The sequence below is a fragment of the Crotalus tigris genome, unplaced genomic scaffold (genome assembly GCF_016545835.1).
Source record: "Crotalus tigris isolate CLP2741 ecotype Arizona unplaced genomic scaffold, ASM1654583v1 scf7180000024340.7048381, whole genome shotgun sequence".
Classification (NCBI taxonomy): Eukaryota; Metazoa; Chordata; class Lepidosauria; order Squamata; family Viperidae; genus Crotalus; species Crotalus tigris.
In genome coordinates, this window is record NW_024100510.1 from 3,738,290 (window position 1) to 3,753,890 (window position 15,601).

The 15,601-nt window shown below is 38.4% G+C and overlaps 1 protein-coding gene across 7 annotated transcripts in view; it reads left to right on the plus strand.

Moving 5' to 3' along the window:
- The first annotated feature begins 7,573 nt into the window (after positions 1-7,573).
- Positions 7,574-15,601, plus strand: part of FAM228B (family with sequence similarity 228 member B) — a 30,072-nt gene continuing 22,044 nt past the window's right edge. For 2 of the 7 annotated variants that reach the window (XR_005554644.1, XM_039326277.1), the window contains exons 1-2: positions 7,574-7,957; positions 11,297-11,407. Coding sequence is in view for 6 of the 7 variants with exons in the window: in XM_039326277.1 (XP_039182211.1) it covers positions 7,865-7,957; positions 11,297-11,407 (204 nt within the window). In the remaining variant the exon portion in view is untranslated. The remainder of the gene's footprint in view (positions 7,958-11,296; positions 11,408-15,601) is intronic. The other 5 variants (XM_039326278.1, XM_039326280.1, XM_039326281.1 and 2 more) reach the window with 3 other exon arrangements.

The following is a 15,601-nucleotide window of genomic DNA, read 5'->3' on the forward strand; positions in this document are numbered from 1 at the left end:
ACCAGATATTTCTCCATATTTTTCTATTTCTCGTATTAGAATGGGACCGGATTCCAAAGGTTCTTCAATGATAAAGACCATATTGTCCGCAAAGGCCCGTGTTTTGTACTCTTCTTTTTTAATTTTGTTCCGTTTATTTCTCAGTTTGTTCTGATTCTATTAAATAGTATTTCTATTGTTAAGATAAAGAGAAGTGGCGACAGTGGGCATCCCTGACGTACCGACTTGGTTATTTGAAATGTATTAGTGTTGTCCCCATTTACTATTACCCTAGCCTTCTGCATCTTGCGTATTGCCACTATCATATTTTTAAATTTACTTCCCAATTCCATGTGTCTAATTTGACTAATCATGAATTGCCAATTTAGATTGTCAAAAGCCTTTTGAGCATCCAGAAAAACAAGGGCCGCTTGTTTCTCTGGGTGAGCTTCATAGTATTCCAATATGTCTACTATTCTTGTGTTGTCTCTTATTTGTCTATTTGGAAGGAAGCCATTTTGGTTCGGGTGTATTATCTCATTCAATACTCTTTTCAACCTGTCTGCTATTATGCTCATAAATATTTTGTAATCTGCATTTAAGAGGAATATTGGTCTGTAGTTACTAATTTGATTTTTATCTGTACCTTCTTTTGAAATTAAGGTGATATGTGCCTCCCTCCACGATTCCGGAATTTTCGCTTCATATAGTGCTTCATTACATATTTCTAGCAATATTGGTTCCATAATCTCACTCATTTTTTTGTAAATTTCCCCTGGGAGGCCATCCGGTCCTGGTGTCTTGTTGTTCTTAAGTCTTAAAATTGCCCCTCTCAATTCTTCTGGTGTTATTTCTCTAGTTAGCATTGTCCTTTTTCCCTCCTCTAGTGGTATCATCCCTTCTTCCAACAAGTAATTATTAATTTTGTCCATTGCTATTTCTTTTTGTTTATAAAGGTTCACGTAATAATTTTGTACAATTTTCTTTTTCTCTTCTTCATTATTTTGTAGGGTCCCCATCTCATCATATAATTGTTGGATAACCCGTGCTTCTTTTCCTTCTTCAGTTTGTAGGCCAGCCATCTTCCAGCCTTATTAGCATGTTCAAAAAAGAATTGTTTAGAAAATTTTAAGTTTCTTGCGATCTCCGCTTGCTCTAGTATGTTTAATTTATGTCTATCAAGTGTCAAAGTTTCTTTAACTAATTCATCTCCTGGTTTGGTTTGGAGCTGATTCTCCAATTTTCCAATTTTTTCCTTTAGAATATTATGCTGCTTCCATTTTTCCTTATTTTTCTTTGCCATATAAGCTATTGTTATCCCCCTTATATAAGCTATTCTATAGACCAGCGGTGGTGAACCTGTCTGTGGGCACACATGCTGTTGCCCCAGCCTTGCCTCCCCCTGCGACCCCCTCCTCTCCAGCAGCCCCCCTGAAGGAGAGTCACCCCTGAACATGACCCATGTGGAACAGCGCAGCCAAAGACATGGCAGCTAGGCAGCATAGACAAGACTCTGCCCTCATACCCCATTGTGCACAGTTGATGTTGCAGGGCGCGGGCAGAGGGCGTGACCGCCATAGTGCTGCTGGACTGCCTGGGTGATCTGCGGTGGGCCCTGGAGGCAATGAATGGCCCTGCGGGCAGGCGGGGCGGGAGATGGGGTAGAGCAGGGGTGGGGCCAGTTTTTGGGCACTCGGTCTCTAAAAGGTTCGCCATCACTGCTATAGAAATAAAATAAGAGATGCATTGTTATGAACCTGGGAGGGTATAAGGAAAAAACATTACAGGAAAATTCCTGGTTGGCTATCTACCATGGAGGCAATGATCCACCCCAACATGTTAGACATAAGCAAAATGCCCAGATACTCAGAAATTTTAGATAAACAGGGAAAGCTCAAAAATAATCAGTTATTAAAAGAACAGGGAATATCTATCGATTTGTGGCCATATTTACAACTGCAATCTAGATACAAGAAAGATTTGGAAGAGAATTGACATGGAACCAAACAACTAGACAAGCTATTGATAGGCCCCGAAGGAAAATTAATATCCAAAATATACAATTATTTATTAGAATTTGATAGATTAGAGGAGATGGTGAAAGAACCGATGATTGCATGGGCAAAAAGTATAGGGCACAATATAGAATTAGAAGATTGGGAAAGAATTTGGAACAAAAATTACACTATAACAAAATCTGCTCCATATAAGGAGAATCGCTATAAAATGTTATACCACTGGCACTTAGCTCCAGCAAGCCTAGCGAAAATGTACCCAAACCAAAGCCCAAAATGTTGGAAATGTAACTATCGTCAAGGTACCTTCTTTCATGTTGGGTGGTCGTGTCCCGAAGCGAAAAAATATTGGACTAAGATACAAGGGTGGCTACAGGAGCTAACAAAATGCCAAATAGAACTAAACCTGGAAACATTTCTCTTCGGAATACTTAAAAAGAAATTTGATAGGAAAATAAGATATTTGATTCTACACATATTAACTGCGGCAAGAATTGCGTTCGTGCAATATTGGAAGGAGCACAATATACCACCAGAGGGATTGATCATTCAGAAGATATATGAATGTGCCGAAATGGATAAACTCACTCTAGAACAGTGGTTCTCAACCTGTGGGTCGGGACCCCATTTGGGGTCGAACGACCATTTCACGGGGGTCGCCAAACAATGCAGTCTGCCATTTTTTTTGCCCCCTTTTCCTTAGCTGTGCTACTCCCTTTTATTCTGTTGGCTTTTGAAAGCCTATAGAATAGACTCTCTTGAATAGAGTCTAATTCTATTGGCTTTCAAAAGCCAATAGGAATAGTCCAGGCTGTCTCTGCTCTGCTGAGCCCGCCAAAAAGTCCCATTCTGCAAACGGTGCTGCACCAGTTGAGTAGTCCTCGACTTACGACCGGTTGAGTAGTCCTCGACTTACGACCGGTTCGGGGTCGCGGCATTAAAAAGGTTAAGAACCACTGCTCTAGAACTAAAAGAAAAAGATGACTCGGAATTTTACACGGTCTGGGAAAAATGGTATACATGGATAGATAATAGAAACAAAAATTGGAAATATATATAAGGCTATTGTGAGTTAGATATTGAATGTATATAGTGTATATATTGTATAGAACATTGATCCAAAGTATACAAAAATGACAGTCTGCTGAATGAGTATTAGAGTTGTATAAAGCAAAATGGTAATAAAAATTATTTTTTTTAAAAAAAAAACTAGTGTCGTCAACAGAACTTCAGCTTCCTAGACCATGGTCTGCATTACCTAGATCAAGGGCTACTGGCAAGAGATGAACTGCACCTCACAAGAACTGGAAACAATATATTCAGGAAACGACTGGCTTATCTTATCAAAAGGGCTTTAGACCAAAATTGAGGGGGGAGGGGGCAATCTTCATGACCTATAGAACCTATTTCCAAGCAAAAACCACTAGATAACTAATCACATGAGATAAGGAGTAAAGAGAAAGAATAAATATAAAAAAAGAAAAACATAATGAAGTAGAGAGTGATAGAAAGGATGGAAATCCCAGTTACAAAGTAGGAGGTATACACAAGACACATAAAGGACCCAAATGCTTATACATTAAAGGTCAAAATTTAGGGAACAAAGGATGAACTTGAAGTATTAGTACATGAAGGTAAATATGATATAGTTGCCATTACTGAAACATGGTAGGATGAAACTCATGACTGGAATATATTGATGGAAGGATGTAAACTATTCAAAAGAAATAAAAAGAGGAGGTGGAGTTGCATTATATATAAAAGATAACTACAGCTCTACAGAAATATACAAAACCAATGATGAAAACCTCCTAGAATGCATATAGGTTAATATAAAAGGGAAAAAATGACATTGTTATAGGCGTCTACTACAGGCCATCCAAACCAAGCAGAAGAAGGAGATGAATTCTTTGCTAATAATTAACAAATGTATACCACTGTAGTAATGGGGGACTTTAACTACCTGATATCAACTGGGAAATAAACTTTGCAGCAAGTAGGAGATCAAACAGATTCCTAACCAACTTAGCTGACAACTTTGTCATCCAAAAGGTAGAGGAGGGGACTAGAGGAAAAGCTATACTGGACCTAATTATTAATAGAGAAGAAGTGACAGAGGGAGTTGAAACTGCCGGAACCTGGGCAAGAGTGACCATGTCATATTGGAATTCAATATAATACAAACACAAGCAATAGAATAGGGGTTCCCAACCAGGGTTGTGCGAGATGATATTCCAGGGAGTGTGAAAACTTGGATTTTCAAAATAATAGTGTATAATTCATTGTCTTTATTTTGAACTTTTGTAAGTGGTACAAGAATATATCAGAAGCATTCTCAGGGTGCAGGGTATAGAAAAGGTTGGGAGTGTCTTTGTTCAATTGTATCATCTTTGAATTAAGATATAATACTGAGGTGTACACATGTTAGAAAAGAAACAACTTTACATGGAGTGTACTTACCTCTTTATGGATTACTGCCTTGTCGTGGCGAAGGGGCTTGCGTAACTCAATGAAGCTATGAGCTATGCCGTGCAGGGTCACCCAAGACGGACAGGTGGTAGCAGAGAGTTCTGACAAAATGTGATCCACTGGAGAAGGAAATGGCAAACCACTCCAGTATCTTTGCCATGAAAACCCCATGGACAGTACCAAAAGGCAAAAAGATATGACGCTGGAAGATGAGCCCCTCAGGTCGGAAGGTGTCCAATATGCTACTGGGGAAGAGCAGAGGGCTAGTACTAGTAGTGCCAAAAAGAGTGAAGTGACTGGGCCAAAGCCGAAAGGACGCTCAGCTGTGGATGCATCTGGTGGTGAAAGGAAAGTCCGATGCTGTAAAGATCTTTTCTCCATAGGAACCTGGAATGTAAGATCCATGAATCAAGGCAAGCTGGACGTGGTCAAACAAGAGATGACAAGACTGAACATCGACATCTTAGGAATCAGCAAACTAAAATGGACAGGAATGGGTGAATTTAACTCAGGTGACCATCAGGTATACTACTGTGGGCAAGAATCCCTCAGAAGAAATGGAGTAGCCTTCATAGTCAATAAAAGAGTAGGAAAAACAATACTGGGATACAATCCCCAAAATTGTACAAAATGAAGCAGGGCACAGGCTGATAGAATTTTGTCAAGAGAATACGATGGTCATAGCAAACACTCTTTTCCACAACCCAAGAGATGGCTCTACACTTGGACATCACCAGACGGTCAACACAGAAATCAGATTGACTATGTGCTCTGCAGTCAGTAAAGACAAGACCAGGAACTGACTGTGGCTCAGATCATGAGCTTCTTGTTGCAAAATTTAGGCTTAAATTGAACAAAGTAGGGAAAAGCACTAGGCTACTCAGGTATGAACTAAATCATATTCCTGATGAATATACAGTAGAGGTGACAAATAGATTTAAGGAATTAGATCTGATAGACAGAGCGCCTGAAGAACTATGGACGGAGGTTTGCAACATTGTACAAGAGGTAGCAACTAAAACCATCCCAAAGAAAAAGAAATGTAAGAAAGCAAAATGGCTGTCTGAGGAAGCTTTGCAAATAGCTGAGGAAAAAAGGGAAGCGAAAGGCAAGGGAGAAAGAGAAAGACACACCCAATTGAATGCAGAATTCCACAAAATAGCTAGAAGAGATAAGAATGCCTTCTTAAATGAACAGTGCAAAGAAATAGAAGAAAACAATAGAATAGGGAGAACCAGAGATCTCTTCAAGAAAATTGGAGATATGAAGGGAATGTTTCATGCAAAGATGGGCATGATAAAGGACCAAAATGGCAGAGACCTAACAGAGGCAGAAGAGATTAAAAAGAGGTGGCAAAACTACACAGAAGAACTATACAAGAATGAGCTTAACATCCCAGATAACCACGAGTCCCTGCGAGTCCCTTGGACTGCAAGGCGATCAAACCGGTCAGTCCTAGAAGAGATCAACCCCGACTGCTCTTTAGAAGGCCAGATCCTGAAGTTGAAACTCAAGTACTTTGGCCACCTAATGAGAAGGAAGGATTCACTGGAGAAGAGCCTAATGCTGGGAAAGATTGAGGGCAATAAAAGAAGGGGACGACAGAGAATGAGATGGCTGGATGGAGTCACTGAAGCAGTAGGTGTGAGCTTAAATGGACTCCAGAAGAGGACAGGAAGACCTGGAGGAACATTGTCCATGGGGCCACGATGGGTCGGACACTTCGCAACTAACAACAACTTATTTTTTCATCAGACTGTATCTAACAGAGGACTACAACATGGCATGACATCAATTTGATGCGAGAGGTTTCAGAAATACCCAGCGTCCGTTTTATAATAGAGGCGAGTAAACACAGACAGAAATGCCGCATCGCCGGGACACAACTAAGGAATCTATGAGGGCAAGAAGCCAGCCGCTTCTTTGCAAAAAACAGATGAAAAGCGCGAAGCCTCCAGTCTATCGGGTTGGGCGGGAACAGTGGTGCGGCTCTGCTTACTGAATATACTTGTCAAGCCTGGAAGGAGAAGGCAGCGCATCGAAAGGGGCAGCGAAGAAAATTCTTTCCGAAATTTACTCGCACGAATGCGATTTTGGAGGGAAAGATTCGGCTCAGCTACGCTATAAAAATTAAGTACTGGAGGCAGGAAAATTCCTCAGGGAAGAAAAGAAGCACTTGAAAGACCATCCATGTGACCGGACTTTCCCGAAAGAACAACGTAACTCCCACTGTTCTATTTCCTACTGGCGAATTCCTAAATCAAAAGGAACGCAGTACTTCCCCTATTCGAAAAGGGCGGAAAACTCTTTATTCAAATTGGCTGGGCCGCTCATTCTCTCTCAAAGCATGATGGGAAATGAGGGTAGTCTGAATAAAAGATCTGAAAAGCGGGCGAGAAATTGAGCGGATTCTTTGCGGTTAAAGTATTATGATGGTCGATATTCGGACCTCTAAAACAGACGGAGTCCTCTCCCAAAGTCACCCTGCTGGTTTAAATTGAAAGTTACCGCTGTTTCATTAAGACCATTCAGATGTTTTAATTAATAAACATTTAAAAATAATAGAGTTAATGTATAATTATGAATCTAATATTTGGTAACATTTAATTCCATAATTTATTACCTAAGAAGACTTTCCTAATTCCCTTTATAGCTTGTATTAATATTTGACCACAAGTAGTTGTTTTTGTTCTGAGCATAAACATGAATCAAACCACGAAAGGTAGTAGGATAAAGAAAATGGGAGAGTTGGTTTTCATCACAGACGGGGAGGATAAAATTAAATTTTACAGGGCATAAACAACCCAAATGTTAGTCTCGTCCTTGCAGCAAGTTTCAGGGATTTGGGAACGCTGCTACAAATTAATCCTAGAAGATCGCTCTACGCGTGCTTGCACGTTGTCTTTCGCTAAAAAGAAGGCAGTTCTATATAAAATGGGACCCCGAAAATTTTATAACGGCGTCTTCCATCTCTCAAAGCCCACTAGCTATAAGTTTAATTTCTGGATACAGATAGCGCTTTTTTTTTTTTCCATATCTACAAGCCTCCAGCCAGGCTAACTCTTTTCCATCACAGCAGAGCAATTGCGTCGCGGGATTGCCATGGGTACGAGCAACACTGAAGCGGACGGATACAGCCCAATCTCCTTCGGAAAAAAAGCATAAGGGACAATGAGCCCCCATTTTCATTATGTTTTTAATTTGGCAAAAGTGCTTCCTTCTGCCGTTTTTGATCACCAAAGCGCTAATTGGAGCCTTGAGACAAGAAAGCTGGAAGGAACTATTTTTTTTCCTGGCGGAGGGAACTGATCACTGGTTTGGCGCACCACTGCCAGTGAATTTGGGCCGTGGCCGGGCAACGAAGTGGACTCTACCCCCCGGGACGGGGATGGGAAAGGGGTATGGAGGTGGCGGGGAACGGCGTGGGTCCTTTCCATCTGGGACCGTTGACATCTACGCCTATAGAGTCATCTACCCCGAGCCTCGCCACAAGGGTGAGTGGAGTTGTATCGTAAACTGAGTAGTTGGAAACTAGAGGGCAAAGGGAAACGCCCACTGCGCCAATGTTTTAGGAGTTGAACCGAGATCTTCAGAATGAACCTCGTGGCCAGGATTCCAGAATATCCTTCCAGAAAGGCGGACTATAAATGAGCGATCTCCAAAAATTAAATAGCATCGGGCTTAGTTAGAGACTTCTAGGGCTTGGCGTATCCCTTTACTGCAGCGGTAAAGGGTGTGGTCCCCGACAAAACTGTTTGGATGTTGCCACAAACACAATAAGAGTCTACTTTAGCTTCAGAAAGAAGTTTTAGCGTAATAACACGTTCACCACCACACTAAGCTCCATTGGGTCTAGTTCACCCAAGACTGTTGCCAGCCACAAGCAACCCATTTGTTTTTATGTAGTTTAGGATATAGTGCCTGTTTAATTAAGTAGTTTGTCCACTAACGACTGCTAGTGGGGCTTGAGATTAAATTAAACATCTGGCCATCCCAGATGTGATTATAGAAGTTGACATATCTGAAACCACTAATGTCAATGAATTTAACAACTTTAGGAACATGAGAATCTGTTACTTCACAGCATTTTTAGTGAAAACAATAGAATGTATTCCTTGAGAAATTTGTATTCAGTTGGGAGTTATACAACATGCTAATTCAGAAATAAACAAGCATTTGTTGTGTATGAATTCTGTTCTTACAGTTTATGAATTATACTGGGTAGTTATGGTTTATTCAGTAAAACTTAATTAACTTAATTTATACATTTAACTTATACATAATACATAATATACGTTATACATAATTTAGTATTATGTATAATAAGACTGCTAACTTTTGCTAAGAAGATTAATGGCGAGAGCAACTTTTTCCCCATAAAACTAGAATAGCAGATTAATTTCAAACAGCTCTTCATTTGCCACACCACCTCCAACAAAACCACCTACCAAGACACTTCAATGTCCCTGAGCTCCTTCATTGGTAGCTAGTCTCCAAAAGCCATTATAAACCACAGTGACTAGTCCAGTGATGACGAACCTTTTAGAGACTGAGTGCCCCCAAACCGCCCTGCCCCCCAGCTCTGCCTGCCCTGCCCCCACCCCGTCTCTGCCCCTGCCTGCCCTGCTGCCCTCAGGGCCACCCACTGCCTCCACGGCCCGCTGCACCGCCATGGTGGCCACGCCCTCCGCTCACGCCCCACATCATCTGCATACAACAGGGAGCGAGGGCAGAGTCTTGTCCCCATCCCCTGCCATGTCCTTGGCTGCACTGCTCCGCGTGGGCCACGCTTGGGGGTGACTCTCCTACGGGGGCTGCTGGTGAGGAGGGGGCCGTGGGTGGGGGACGGGGCTGGGGGGATGGCAGGTGTGCCCACAGAGAGGGCTCTGAGTGCTGCCTCTGGCACGTGTGCCATAGGTTCGCCACCACTGGACTAGTCCAAAACCAGGCAAATCACATAGTTATCTTCACAGGACATGCCTATCTGTAGCTAATTTGACTGGTTTATGGCACTCACTCAGATTTTTGGGGTTCTTGTGAGACATTGAAATATAAACTACACAGGCTGAGTGGGCATGATATCCTCAAAATATAATTTTTTAGGTTTGTTGTTCATTGTGTTGTGAACACAGCATAAGCCTGAGAATGATACCATATTAAATTAATGTTTTATTTTGGCGTAATTGGTGTGTACTGTGTATTAATGTACTGTAGTGTATTAATAAGATGTAAGGTTTAGCATATAAGTACCACCTAATGTGTGTGTATGCAGGCATATTCAACACATATATAATCATATAAGGTGAATTTTAAATAAAACATCCTTATCTGAACAACATCTCAAGATTATGTATTATTTTTCTTTTTTTTTGTAATGTTTAGTTTTCCTGGATTTTTTTCTATTTTTCTGCCTAGTCTTTAGTTTATTCAAATATATGTAATACACATACTTGTGTATGTATCCTTTAATAGTTTAAATGTAATTTGTAAGTTTTAATATATTGTTTTATAAACTCAACAAAATTATTTTTTAAAATGGCCTGTGCTTCAACAATAATATTGCACTGAGAGGCAAGCAAAATCTACTGTTTACAAACCATATTTTATGTACAATTAAGAGGAGCTGATAGCCACATTGTAACCGGGTGCAGAGTTTCTCAAAAATAATGGTATCCTGAATCTCTAAAATGATAAATGAAAATGTATATTTCCTTCCACAAAGCTTTAGTAATGAAAATAAAGGGACACAGTGGGAAAAAAGAAACTTAAATATACAGAAGATTAAATTAATGACAAGTACAGCAACTAGTGTTAGAACTGATACAGTAAAGATATCAATGGACACCTTCTTTAGAATCTACTATCAATAGTAGAAGAAACAGCAGTATGTACACACAAAAAGAGTATTGTTGGTTTTGAACCTGCTGGAAAAGACTCCAGAGAATATCAGGGGTAGCCAAGCAAATAAACAAATGGATCATCAAACAAATCAGTCAGAGTTGAGGAATAAATGATCAGTCTCAAATGACCATAATTGGGTTGCATGTGAAGATATAGCTCACTTGAGATGTCTATAATACTGAGGAAGGTGAAAAGAAAAAGGGAAGAAAAGACATGTACAGCAAAGTGGATGGACTCATGTGAATCTGAAGGATCAGATTGGAAATTAGAGAAGTCAAATTTATATGTGAAAAGAAGCTGTTCAAATCACATTATTACTATTGCCAAGTAAACAACATGGACATAATAAATGTAGATAATAGTCATTGACTTCAACTTTACTACTATTAGTACTACTTGAGTTTATGGTGAGGATGGGGGGATTATTGTACTTACAGTGCCTGAAGGAGTGGAACCTCAACTCTTTTCCCACTCTTTGTCCTAGAAGGAGCACTGAATGGATCATAGTCATCATTGCATGTTCCTAGCATTTCTAGTTTAGCAAAAGTGAAGTTATTGCAGATTGGCTTCAAAGAGTTAAAGCTGAGATACAAAAATTTATGTGGTTGTTTTCTAGCCATAGCAGAGATCGGTTTATTCAGTTTCTAGATCTTTACTCAAGCAGGAACTGAGAAAATAGAATATTAAGTGCCTTTTTGTTTTCTTTTAATAAAGCCTTTTGTGTTTAGTTCTTTTATATGTACCTTGCATGCTTCACATTGCAGAATTTAGAAAGTTGCTGAACATTTTTTAAATTTTCATTGACATATGGGGAAGAGAGAAGTGGATGGAAGTAATTGCAGTGTAGAAGCATTTGCTGCAGGTTGTTTGCTAAATGCCTATTCTACAATACACTCTTTAAAAAAACTTGTTTTTTTTTCCAATTTTTTCAGGCTGACTCCTTGTCATCTGAAAATAGTGAAAGTTCAGAAGAAGACTGGCTCATAAAAGTGTGTTGTCCAGGAGCAAGGCATCGATACAGTAAACGAGCTCATGCAAAAAAGGTTATATATTATTATATTATTAATTAACTGTTAATTAAATTAATTAAACATGGTTAAAAATTGCTAAGAGAATAGTGTCTATTTTGAATGCTGGGTAACACAGTAGTTTTAATGTGAAACCTATATATACAGCTATTCAATTGATCCAGGAAAGAATTTTGTGGAAGTTCTTATTCCATTTCTGTTTTTCACTTCCCACCTTAAGTAAATTAATCATATGGCATGAATACTCCACATGTAGAGAAGATGCAGAATTATTTCCTGCTATATTTTCATAATTTGTGACACCAGTTCAGATGGAAGATGAATATACTGTAATATGCAATTTACTTGTGACACCAGTTCAGGATGGAAGATGAATATAATACGCAATGGTACATATTTATGCACATCCAAAAAGTATTATACAGCATCTAAAAACTTTTAGAGACCCATCCCAATTTTGTTGGCAAAAATTAAAACAGTGAAAAAAACTTTTTCCAGTCTAAATTGCAGGACTAAAACATGAGGGCATAGTTAGGATTTCTTAAACAAGAAATGTCTTACTTTACTAAAATTATTTGAATATTATGCATACTTGGGAACATTAAAAACCTAGATTAGAAGAAGAATCCTAGCAACCAGGCAAACACTAGTTACTTCAACAGAAATTTGACTTCATGTTCAGAGGTATAAAACTGAATTTAAGCTGTTTAAGAGACTTTGTTTCCATACTCATTATGTAGAGTTCACAGCCACCCCTCATTTATATGATAAATATTCAATGAACTCTGGGCATAATAGAGGTAAAATTAGCGCCATTTTATTTTATATGATGCATAAATCTTAAAAAGCTTGGACAGCTTTGTCTGGATTATACTTTTTTTGGATCATATTCTCCACATGTTTAATTAGTATAAGAATTATGCTACTTTTTAAATCAACATCAGTTTTCGTAAGTTGAATCTTTTCTTCTGTCAATAGACCATAGTTACCCATTTTGTATGCAACCATTTCCTTGAAACAGGCCTCCTTTTTTATATCATAATAAAATTCTCTCCGTTGCAATTTTTTTCTTCTTTAAACAATTATTTATGATCAAAATGACTTCTAATTAACTCATATTAGATTTAAGCTCTTCCCCTTCCCCTCAGTCCTGCCGTGCTGCCTCATCACAGTTCAGAAGGGTATAAAGAGCATTGGGCATGTATACCTAGAGTACATATTGGGCAGCAGCATTATAGGAAAATGTCATCACATTAGTGACAATGACATGGTAATTCATAGTGCATGGGACAAGGCAGTGGTAAATCATTTCTCTATTTTTATCAAGAAAGTCAGATGTACAGAAAATACAAAATGATTGAGGCTATAGTACCAAATAACGAGTCCCTCAGATTGGATGACACTCAATATTTTATTTATTTATTCAACTTCTGTAGTTGCCCATCTCAATCAAGTGACTCAGGTGGCTTATAGTTCTAAAACTACATAAAATAAAACAATATAATTAAAACAATTGAAGCAATAAATAAAAATATCCAAATAATAAGTACATACTGTATAGCTGCCAAGGTAGTTAACCAACTAACAGTAAAGCCAAGAAATGGCATTGTTAACATATTGCCCAGGTATATAGCCAGGTTTTTAAAGCCTTATGAGGCCAATAGGGTTGAGATAATTCTAATCTCTGAGTGAAGAACATTCCACAAAGTAGGAGCTGTAGCAGAGACAGCCCGTCTTCTAGTTTCTGCCAGTTAACACTTTAGCTGATAGGGTGTGCAGCATGCCCAATCTGATGGAACAAACTTTACAGATAGAAACTCGGGAAAAAATGGTCCCTTGGATAGTCTTCTAATGGAAAAGAGCTGAGAAACATTTTGGAATACTAAAGGTGTTTATGATATGGCTAGATTAAAACCTTTGGGACATCTATTTGGTGATGTTGCTGTACTGGAAAAAAAATGAAGCTGCAAATACAGAATTACAGTAAGAACATGGAACGTAAGAAGCAGGGACAAAGGAAAGCTCAAGGACTGTGAAAGATGAAAGGAAACAATTGCAAAGTGATCTCTTAGGAATCAGCAAATTGAGATGGAGTAGGATTGGGCATTTTTTGTTGGAAGATTACACTTTTTAGTACTGTGGACATGAAAGACAAATAAGGAATGGCATTGTTTTCATAATTAGGAAGAATGTAGCAAGAATAGTATTGGCTACAATGCAATCAATGAGCAAATAATATTGATTAGATTTTATGAACAATCCTTAATATGATGACCATTTAAGTTTATGCTTTAATCACCAATGCAGAAGAAGAGGGAGTTGATGAGTTCTACAATCGTTCAATTTGATATTGATAGAACATGCAAGCAAGATATGCTGCTTGTGATTTGAGACTGGAATGCTATAGCTGGAAACATGAAAGAAGAAAATATAGTTGGCTTAGGAAACTGGAATAAAGCAGGAGATGGACTTATCCATTTCAGCCACTTCAATGATTTCTTCATAGATAATAGTATCTTCAGACAAACAAAGCAATGCATGGACATCAGATGGAGTATATAGAAATCAATTTAATATATTATTGCTAAAAGCAGGTGGAGGAGCTCAGCAGTAGCATTAGAGACATGGAAAGATGCTGACTGGAATAGATCATGAACTGATCGTGTGCAAGCTCTGAGTTAAGCTAAAGAAAAAGTGTAAAGCCAATTAATTTCTACAGCATGATTTGAACATTTGTCCACCATTTTCAAGGGGAACATCAGGAACCATTTTGAAGTCCTCAACCTCACTGAAAGAGAAGCAGAGTAATTATGGAATGAACTTCATGAAATTGTTAAAGATAAATGTGAAAAGAGCCTGTCAAAAATGAAGAAAGAGAAGAAAGCATGTTATGAACCAACTGTGGTAATTGCTAAGAAGAGGAGAGAAGCCAAAGCCAAGAAAGACAAAAATCTCAGGAATTTTACAAAGAGTATCAGAAAGCTGTTTTTTAAAAAAAGAAGTAATATTTCAATAATATCTATAAAGATATTGAAGATTGTAACAGACATGGAAAACAAGTCATTCAAAAGATTTCTGAGTCCAAAAGAAAATTCCAACATTTAATTACTATGCTGAAGGATGCCAAAGGACATTCAAAGGAAGATGGAAGGAGTATACTGAAACATTGTATACTAGAGATGTCAAAATCCAAGAAGATATTCCCTATTTACAGTAATATCTGGTACTAGAAGATGAAGTTTCATCAGCACTCTGGTTATTACCAAGTCAGAAGGCTACAGGAACAAGTATAATATTGATTAAAATATGACAAGCAACAGAAAAAGAATCAGTTTAATCAAGCTATACCAGATAATCTGGAGAACACAGTAGCCACCTCATTGGAAAAGGTCAATCTTTCAATGCCAAAAAAGAAAAAAGAAAACCTAATAGAGTGTGCAAACTATCATACAATATACTAAATTTCTCCTGCTAGCAAAATAATGCTTAAGATCATCCTATGCAGATTAGAGTCACACATAGAAAAACATGTGAGATGTTCCAGATGGCTTTAGAAAAGGTCAAAGAACACAATACTTTATTGCTGATGCATGCTGGATAATTAAGAAAGCCAAAGAAAACCAAAAGGAAATTAATAATGTTGTTCAATTATAGACAGCTTTTAATTATGCTAAAACAGAGAGACTCCAGTTTGGCAAAGGAATGGGATAATGTTGTACCCCCCTTATTTATTCAACCCACATGCTGAATATATATTAAGGGAAGCTTGATTGTAAGAAGATGAGTGGTTTTAAAACTGGAGGAAGAAACATCAGTAACTTGTGCTAAGCTGATGATACTACCTTGATAGCTGAAAATGCAAAGGATCTGCAAGTCTTGCTAAAAGTCCGAGGGATGAAAAAACAACAACAAATTAAACATAAACCTAAAGAATACCAAACTAATAACAGGTTGAATAACCAGTCTTAGAATTGCCATATTGAAATGGTAACTAGCTTTTGCTTTTTAGGATTAATCATCAACAATAAAAGTACAAGCAATCAAGAAATGTGCCACACTAACATTTGATTCAGCAGTCAGGAAGGTTTTGGAAACCTTCAAATGTCATGATGGGATCTATAAAGATCATCATGCATGCCATGGTATTCCCTTTGACACTCCATGGAAGCAAAAATTGGACTTCAAAAGAGCAGGATAGAAAGAGTATGC